Source organism: Saccoglossus kowalevskii, chromosome 17, assembly GCF_978046115.1.
Source record: "Saccoglossus kowalevskii chromosome 17, keSacKowa6.1, whole genome shotgun sequence".
In the NCBI taxonomy this organism is placed as follows: domain Eukaryota; kingdom Metazoa; phylum Hemichordata; class Enteropneusta; family Harrimaniidae; genus Saccoglossus; species Saccoglossus kowalevskii.
The window spans coordinates 11,932,734-11,943,159 of NC_140657.1; the positions used below are offsets into that span (position 1 = coordinate 11,932,734).

The 10,426-nt window shown below is 38.2% G+C and overlaps 1 protein-coding gene across 1 annotated transcript; it reads right to left on the reverse strand.

The window, feature by feature from the left end:
• Window positions 1–3,875: 3,875 nt before the first annotated feature.
• LOC146732640 (uncharacterized) lies at window positions 3,876–7,624 on the reverse strand. The gene is made up of 4 exons (XM_085491866.1): window positions 7,532–7,624; window positions 6,485–6,694; window positions 5,614–5,803; window positions 3,876–4,500 (listed from the first exon to the last, which is right to left on the reverse strand). The coding sequence occupies exons 1-4, from the start codon at window positions 7,622–7,624 to the stop codon at window positions 4,124–4,126; spliced, it is 870 nt and encodes a 289-aa protein (XP_085347992.1). The 3' UTR covers window positions 3,876–4,123.
• Between the last annotated feature and the right edge of the window lie 2,802 nt (window positions 7,625–10,426).

Here is a 10,426-nt window from a genome sequence, read left to right on the forward strand (position 1 = left end):
TGTCTGTTTCATCGTAATTGAAGGTTAAAAGAAAAATGTTGTTACAATTGTAATGCATATTCCACCATTTACTGAATTTATATTCTCATGGAGTCTAAAATTCACCAGTGTGATAAACACATAATTTAATTCTGCTATGCACTATAGAAGAAATATCGACATTGAAGAGAGCTTGCATTTTATTTTGCTCACATCCAAAAATGTGTGCAAGGATACAGCAGTACTCGGTTACATAGCTTCTTTTCATGCTGTGATGCAAGTTAAGTTCCTTCACACTCGGCCAAGGGGGTTGCAGATGAAGAGGGGATGCTGTCCAATCATGTGACTTTAATGCCTTAACATACTGCACTTAATGACTTATTTCTTCATTCTTAACAAATCTGGTTTACAAGTTAGTGCTTATCACACTGAGACAGGTTTTCGTTCCGCTGTTTGATGAGAAGCGTAGCTGGCATCTTGAACTTTTTTACACAGTTATGAGACTCTGGTCAGTCATTTCTATAAGAATGTTGGTTCTTTGAACAATTGAGCTAAACCACAAGATAAGCATAATTACTTTAATAAGAAGGTATTTTTGTCAAGTGACAGGCAATAGAAAGTCTTGGAAACACTTCTAATGGGGAGGCAAGAGAAGTTTTCAAAACTATAGGGCAATTAAGCTCTATCCATGGTATGTCTGACACTGTCGCACATGTCTAGCCCTGCAGAATGGCAAGCAAGGTGTTTTCCTCAGATTGCACCTTACACCTATCATTCACACTTACTGAAATAGTACCAGTCCTAGTCAGTCTCTGTGAAGTGCTAATAATTTTATTTAATCCATATTTAAGAAATACTACCTAAATCAGAATTGATATCATTGGTTGCAGTGATTACTGTCCTGAGAATAGCGCTGTGTTATCTGCACAAAGCACTATCTTACAATGATTAATATCTAACACGTATATGACCAGATTGTACTGATACAAGCAACAACAACCAACCTTCACTTGTTTACGGTCGAAAATCTTAAAGCTGTATGTGAAATCAAATTCGGGTCATTCGCCTAGAAACGAATAATTTTACTTGGGCCCGGACTGGGTGGTCATAAGTAGTCATGTGAGGCATAAAATCGTTTTAACAACAAAATATTAATAAAACCTATCCTAATGTAACATCAAATAATATAAATTGGATCGATAATTTGTTATTATGGTGTCCCTATTTTTACAAAAATCGAGCATAGCTACTGCTGTGAGATACAGTGAATGAAAAGTATATTCAACACTGGAGTGTGCTATAATGCCGACGTAGTGGGCGATATTGGCTTGACGGTTTAACATTAAAATATAAACAAAAGTGCACTTAAAAAACCCAAAGGATTCTCATCAGGCGCTGTTGTCAGTCAGATGTGCATGTTGTTTAGTCAATGTTATAATGTTCTTTGATTAAAGCGGGAGGGTCGTCACCTAAGCACGCGCGCGAATTGAGTCCCAAGCGACGATAACAACACGCTAAATACGCAAAGGCTCATGAGTAGACGCTTGTTTGTGAACAATGACACGCTATGGCCATCTGACGCAGGTGACGACTCCTCTGCTTTAACAACTGGTATATGTATGGCTCATTAATATTCTGACGTTCAAAGTTTACTCAGGAAGGCCGAGAACCATGTGGATGGATAACAACAATCCTTCAACTATTTTTAATGCATGTATATGGCACAACATCAAGAACATTAGCGTTCAATATTATTTAGCTTGCTGAAATCAGAGGGCACCTGATAGTGATGATGCGGTCATTTACAGGTAGGCAATATACACTCTGGCGTTGTCTTTGATTGACTATAACAGTAATACTACTACTAATCTTTGGTAGCGGACATTTTTGTTCAGCATTTACTAGGAAAGTACGTCTTAGCTCCAACCTTTACCTGTTTACTAGTTTATTATAGTTTCCAGATTGCCGAGCTGTGTGAATGAATGTTCACTATAGTGAATGAAATGAGCAGGTGATTTGTGTTTGAATGAAACATGTGAATTACTAAGATAATTAGATGAATCCCGATTCCTCAAGATTACGTAAAACACGTACGCAGCGACAAAATACAACCCCTGATGAGACTGTAGAAAAACGGCCTAAAACTCACAGTAATATTTCATTACAGAGCGGCAACTCGGACGCTAAAGTTGAAAGGCCGGGGGGGGGGGTACTCCAAGTTAGACCTGTTACCCATGCTGAAGTATACCTTTTCGAAATATCCTCTAAACACGTAGAGAACGTTGAACTTAGAGGCAGGGCGAAGGCAAGTTTTTATTTATTTAATAATGGATACGTGTAACTTTGTATTTCTTGAAAAGGATTACATTACATTCCATTGAACAAAAACATGTGTATATATATTTATTATTTCTATAGTGATTGGAAATACGAAATAAAGTATGAAAGCTATGTAATTCAGTGTATGGTTACTCTTCAGTCCTGTATTCTAATGTCCACAAGTATTAAAGGCCGATAGTCGTCGCGCCACGCATGCGCGAGATATATTGGTCTCATATAAACAAAGATGGCGTCTTTGACTGTTGCGCAGATCAACGAGTACAAACTAACACGTTACCAGGCGTTAATTAAGTTTTGTTTTAGGTGATTGGAAGGTATCGAATTGGAGTCTCCGGTGGTAATTAGTGCAAGTCGCGCCCAGGTCAAACCTCGTACTTGTGATTTCCATTAAAAGAGCGCATTGAATTGTGGGAAAATCAATGTTTATCAACACAAATAACGCACATGCGCAGCGCGACTACAGCCCTTTAATGATAAATAAAATCATCTTTTGATCAGCGATGCGTCGTAAAGATGTCAATGTTTGGAAACTTGTTGATTATAAGCACACTATCTTCTTGTGTCGCTTGCTCCCCTCTCACCGTCTATTTGTAGTGATTCCTTTATATTTTCTTCCCGATATGGTGAGTAATATTACATGGTATTTAGGATTTTGGTGTCCAAGCATAGGTTGTTTGACACCACTACCAATGTCCCTGGTCAGCTGGTGCGACAGTGACATTTTCGTCATTACCCCCAGCTTCCTCAGTCTGTTTTTCCACTTCGCTGCCGAAAATAGCGAAGCGAGGAAACAAACGGGGGAAGCTTGTGTCATGAATTTGTTTTCGCGTATCTGTTGACCGACTTAATTAGTTGATTACGAGCGAATTGCTGTGTTATGTCTGTCATCGTGTAGGCCTATTTGAAGTTTTGGACGGAACTTGGCTCAGTGATTTGGAACTAATTACAAGATACCGTCGCTATTCTGACAGTTTATATTGATAGTTATTAATGTAGTGAACGATTAATCAAAAGATATGACGTATTCAGTACTTAGTGTGATTGGCTTTATGATTGAAGGTTACGCCCTAGAGTCTTTTACTGCTTTGTAATTGGTTAGAGTTGTGAAAATGAATAAAGAGAGTTTGAGTTGGTCTTGACGAACACAGCACGATAGACGCAGAAGAGAGAGAGTGCAGTCCTGGGCAGTCGAGAGTCCTATCCAGGGGTGAGCCTTGAGAGAGTCCAGTCTTGGGCGAGTCTTGGGTCAGCCTTGTGAGAGTCTTGGGGACTTTTCCTCAGGGCGCTGTGGCTTATAGAGTGCTCCAAAAGATCGACTAAGACGAGAGCTGAAACATATTTCGTTGTGTGTGTCTTATTTGACTGTAAAGTTAAAGTGACTTTCCCGATCCCGTACCTCAAGGGGACGAGATAGAGAGACGAGACGAGTTCCCCCCTGACAGTGTGGAGACCCCGAGAGAAAGAATATCCCCCTGATACTTGGATACCTCATGCAAGCGATCAATCTATAACAGTGGCACAGCGGAGAAACTAACAGTAACACAAACACAACTACATTTTGTAGATTTTTCCGTACTTCATTTTAATCTATAAAGTAACACAGAATGAGAAAATGTAAATTCCAGATAAAAACATACAGTTGTGTAGAGTAACAGTGACTGGTGTACCAATTCATAATTCGGAAAGACTATTAATATATGGCTCATGCATCCTGGACTTTTGGATACAGTGTATCAGACAGCCAATCACTGTATTCTTGCATAAAATATATTTTATGATTTGGTGAATTTATGTATAATTATATTTAAATTTCTAGGTTGTCCTTTTTCTGCTTGTCAACATAAGAGTAGAAATCATTACAGCATGGCAACTTGTTTTCCCAGCGCCATATCTCGGCATCTACTTCGAATTCACGAAAGACGTACAGCCTGCAATATCCGGCGGTGGCCAATTTGTAAAGGAAGAACTCGGTTACGTCGTCCCCAGGGCTCCAGGCTGGCGTGGTGCGGCATTTATCAGTTTCGTACAAGAAACACGTTGTGTGACGTAGAGCAGCAATGCACGACGCTGCGAAGGGTGATTTGGCGTAGTTAACAGCGATTCGGTCACAGTGTCTGATAATGTCATCCAGATCGTGCTGTGAGCAATTCACACTCGTGCAGTTCCAGTTTACTCCATATTCTGTAACAAATACAAAAATCAATACGTATGCTTAGGTTTACCAAATAGACAGTTGCACTATGTATAACATTTTTTCGCATACCACAGGCGCTTCACCAATGAATGGCGTCAGCGTCAATTAAATTAATTACCCAGCCGTTGACTACACAACAACACACTGCAACTATATTCTAAATACATACACAATTTGTCAAACCAATGATCCATAGATCCGAGATATACAACCAAGAATTAGCGTCGAATATCCCAGAAAAAAGAGAGCACTTCCTTCTTAACACGTGACACCCAAATATTATTCTAAGTCGGAATCAAACTGTTTATTTAAGTACCCAAGAATTCTACATCAGTCAAGCTTCATTTATGCCATCTGAATTCATCCGTGTAGCAATTTAACCACAAAATCATGTTCGGGGAATTTAATCGACACCGGGAACAGAATCTTTTTAGTAATTTACCAATTTGTTTACCCTAGTATGTCTGGACAAACGAATCGTAGCATGACAGGAATACATTTTTCAAAACCAATTATATCATTTTGTGTGTTTTTTCGCTTCCATAGTCAAACCCCAATGATCTATGCCACAATGAACACTGCCATAAAGATTTTCAGTTTTTGTAATTTCCTTCGTTTTTATGCAGAAAAATACACCATTTTTTCCAAGTAAAATCATATCTATTCAGAATTATTCAAGAAAATTATTTATGGGTGAATTTATGTACATGTATTATCTTGTCAAAATCAGTTGTTTTTTTCTCCCAAAAACGAACGAAACAATTTCACAATGTCAGAAACGGGAAGTCTTTATCGTAGTGTTAATGCTACATTAGTGGGCTTCTGAGGCAATATCAGAACGCATGACGATGAACAGCAACTTTTCGTTGATTAATTAATAAATGTATTTTTTAACAATATATTGACAAGTTGCTTTTTAGTATCATAATACTTATATACTTTTCATACTTTCTATAAATATTTTACATACATTCCTCTCTTCTACAACAATTATTACACACACAATGCATGTGGTATGCCTGGTTTAATTGATAACGAATACTTTTTTTTAAACGCCTATCACAACTGAACACTTATTTATAAAATAATTCTTGTCTAACCTTTTCCGTAAGTGAACTGCACATCGTAATCAGCGTCGTTTTCGCACAACCCGTTCTCGCGATAATATGACGTCACATTAACGAGATAATTGACGTAATCATCTAAATTGGCAGGGTCATCCCAAGGTCCCATTTCCAGATAAGTCTTATCGCTGTTACAAGACGAGTTGAGATAACAGTCTCGCTTCTCCTGTAAATATTAGTTGTTTTATTAAAACCTTAAAGCGGGAGAGTCGTCGCCTGAGAATGCGTCAGAGGGCCATAGCGTGTCATTGTTTATAAACAAGCCTTTGAGACATGAGCCTTTGCGTTTTTAGCGTGTATGGTTATCATCGTTTGGGACTCAATTCCCGCGCATGCGCAGGTGACGACCCCCCCCCGCTTTAAAATAGCAACATCAAAAAACATAAAATGTTTGGAATCACTATAGAAATGTTTGAAGAAAACAGCGGCTATTGTGCGCGTTCAAAGCGATCGGTAACCTCAAAATACCTGTACCGAACACCTTATGTCCCAATATTTAACATCAATGACAAGAAAAGAGTTAACTAGCACTTTGTCTAATATATCTCCGGCATAAATGGGTGCCAAGATGTCGCTTAGAACGACGGAGAGTCACAGGATTTTTTTTTTTTGCCTTTCAAATAGTATGACATTATTTCATTTTATCAAAGATAGGGGCGATGTAATGTATATGAAGGGGGGGGGGTAATGGAAAAACACAGTATAATATATTACGATTTTATTTGAAAATATTAATTCATTCACAAAATTATATCTGTGTCAAGCGCCCGCACTCTTAGAACGAAGTAACACACACGTGATTTACATTAAATTCTATGTCAGTGAAAAATACTTTATTACTACATACCTCCAACACTCTGCACCAATGTGCCGATGGATCCCAGTGCCAATAGGCAGGATTTTTCAGGATTCTGGCTCCCTTCATTTCACAGTCTTCGATTAGATCACATGTGCATGGCGGGGCATCGGTAGATGAGAAAGTGGTGACGGCCGAATCGGAATTCGCCACGTCTGATTCGGTCGACAATTCCACCATTGGCGATTCGCGATCAGCGACCTGAAACACAACATAATTAAAGTGACGATCACATCACATATCTATGTGGTGCAACCATCTCAATACGTTGTATAATAACGCGATACAGTCGTCGTGTGATGCGATGTATACACCGCTTTTTTGCGCGAAATTCGAACGTTCGCTACCTGACGAAAATGGCGCTTTAAATTAAGTCGTAAACTACAACAGCAATTATTCTAAATTTGAACTGATCGACCATGATATTGATAATGGTGAGTTATAAAAGTCAATAAGCAATGCTTCAATGACAAATTTTCTGCTATAAGTATTAATGGCCGTTCTAGATCTACAATGTACGGATTTAATTGACAATTGGTAATAACACGAGTATGATTTGTTCCAGGCAAGCTAACATGTCTGGGTTGGGTGCACGTGTTTTATACTTCGACATGTAAATGCAAAACGGTTTACAAAGAAATAATATTCCCTTTTATTTTAGAGTTTTTAGAGGACACTCTAAGCACGACGCAACAAAAGTTATGTTAATCGTAACATGTACGTATAATGGAATGTCATATAGACCGCCATTATTGCACGCACGGGTGTGCTTTAGTATACTTTACGGAGGTGATAATAGGTTGGAAAATCGTACATCATCAAATGTTTTTCCCTCACTGGTATCAGGGTATTTTTTAACAAAATGTTATCTGTAGAAATTTTTAAAATATCATCGAATTTATTAAAAAAAAGTATTTTTTATCAGCATCATTGAATTATAATTGTAATACACGACTAGTAATGGTAAGAAAGACGAATGTTCACAGTTAATATTTTTTACACTGGGGTTGGGATTGGTAATCAGTATATGTGTTTTACCTCACTAGATGGTGATCCCACAGCAGCGACGAATATAGCCAAACAAACCCAGCTTGCTATACGCACCGAGACACTTCCTATATCAATCATCATTTGTACGTGTCGGAAAACGTACAACGAACAACGTCAACTTATCTCTAGTTAACGTGAAACATACTATTTATGAATAATACGTCACGTATCATGTGAAGTCTCGCGATACTTCGTCACCATAGAAATTAATCTCTCAGGCAGTTATATTCTTTATAAACTTACTAGAACCTTTGTGTTCTATGGCTGTTAGACGAGGAAAATCGAACCCGTTCAAGCCAGAAATAGTAATGAAATATTCACCAGAATACAAGATGAACGGAATTGTTCGGAAACCCTTTCAGTGAAATGAGTCTTTAATGTTCACTATCCCAAAGTACAGTTTTTCTGAGAGTTTCGGCCTGGTGGTTGTCAGGCGGTGAAAATACTCGTATGTCCGCCCCTTCGATTGGACATGCATCGAACACTGAGCAGCGCCACCAACAGAGCAAGATCAGACGTCCAGATCTTCGTCTCCGAGAATCGTCGCTGCATTCCCTGAAATGTTACGATCCCCATCAATAGTGGCGTGTGACACCGCCCTCTCAGGCTGGTCGTCGAACACGAGTTGCGCGACGTCCACCGCCCTTTAAGCCTCATATCTGTTACACTGCGTCCTGTTACACGTGTAAAATATATTTTGTTTACACCTAGGGGTCCTTGCCCGGGAAAGTGGCAGAGATGTGTCGCCGACACTCCAGATCCCCATTCTCTTCCAGACAGCCACAATGCGAGGGGTTACCTCAGTCTCAGACTAGTATACAATTGTATTACTAGTCTGAGATTTTGGTCGAACCTGATGTCTCCACGTGTGAGAGTTATCGGTACGTTCCCCCTCATCTCTACGTTCCTTTCGTTGCACCATAAAATATTGGAGCACTGCAGCTCATGGTGTTGAATCACCAAATCAAACAAACTTGTCATTGTAATTACTCGGGGCCATTTTAATATAAATTCAATTTCAGAATTTTGTTGGACAAGACTTCTCATGAACTGCACCCTACAGCGGAAATCGATTAAACTCGGCAGTTCAACGTGAGCAGCGTGCATCATTTTGTTTTAATTGATGATTTACTTAATCAATAATTAGAATCTTATCAAACCATAGACCTTCTCTTTCTAAGGTCGATGATCAAACCTACAACCGGTACACACATCGTCAAATGCGTGGAGCGTGTTTATCAACACCAACGACTAGTATGTATTTAGAGTAAATAACGTAAACCTTGTTTATAATAATTGACGCTACTATGTCCCTGACTTTCTTTGAGTCAGTGTGTGATAGATATGCCAAGACAAAATACGGTGTCACTTTCTAATTGTCGAACTGCGCTGATTTCCACTATAGTCCAAATCCCTTATATGGTGCTTATATGGGTAAGTGAGAGGTTCCCCGTAGATCGTACACATTTGGAATGCATCTTTTAGAGTATACTAACGCGTGATTGAACACTTACAGCACCCCATTTTGACTAAATATATACATTCTCAAATAAGGAAATGAAATCCAATATATAAGCAAAGTGAATGAGTTTTCTCACGTTGATAACAGATCGCGTTCTTGGTATTTACAAGACCCCCATCGAGTTCTTGCAAATCATCCAGAATGAGACGTAACATTCAAGCTGGGAGGTCATTATATCTACATACAGGGCAAGGGTAAAATATTATCAGACCAGGATGTAGCGAAACAAGAAAAATACATTCGTATTAAAGAAAAATCGTAAGTCAGCACACGAGTTTCTCAGATAAAAAAGTGCCACGTACTACACAGAAAATATATATATATATAATTCGAAAATGCTAACCCCAATCTGAAATAATGGTATGCTCTCAAAAGCGGTACACAGCGACGTGCCATATCACGATATAGTTTAGAAAAAGTGTCCGAATTATTTTTTTTACTCATTTTTGAGCAAGAATATCTTATCATGATAATGTTGCTGTCAAACTTAGCTTGCTCTCTTCTTTCTTTTTGTATGAATGTCATTATTTGTATGACGATTTTATCCTAAATCTATCAACCGAGTTTCTAATGTTCAATGTTTTAACATTAGTGTGAGTACATGTGTACAAAACGTGTGTTATCGAAATAGATATGGCACCAGTATCTGAGCAGCATACCAAGGGTGTCTATTACATGATATTGACATACGAGACTTTTGAGTCGACAAATAAATTGTTTCACGTTTTAGGGATTTCCCCACTTTCGTGCATGACCAATCGTCAGTCCTAAATAGTCGGTTAGATAAAAAAGTACTACAATTGATACAACTAATAATAAATGTTTTAATGAATGTTCATTTCCAATAACTAGGGCCCAATAGTATACATTTCTGTACAAAATTCTGTATATAGTTACAGATTTGGTGAATTTTTAACAATTTCGCCATTTAAAACGCAAATTGTGGGCTTGTTACCATCTAAAATGCACATGTTTCACATACACATATAAGACACCAAGTTCTATATTCCGTCTTTTTACCCATCAGAATGTTTGTTCTACCACAGGATAGAGGGACTGTGGTTCTGCTATGATTTGTAGCTTGATAAAGATTACAATTTGGAGTTCACTTTACACCATAGACTACTCGACACAAAAGTTTGGATAAAACTCCTTTGGGGAGGGCAAGAGGGTTTACGTTTAGTATTTGGCCACGATTGTTTAATTAGTGGAAATTGTTTGAAAGTAGGAGTGAATATAAGTTTATACTATATGTGAATATAAGTGTTTTGGGCCGTGAAGTTTTAGACTGAAGTGTAATTTAAATTTATAGTTTTATTTGTTTTATATTCACGAGGTTATAGTTTCAATACAACCATTTG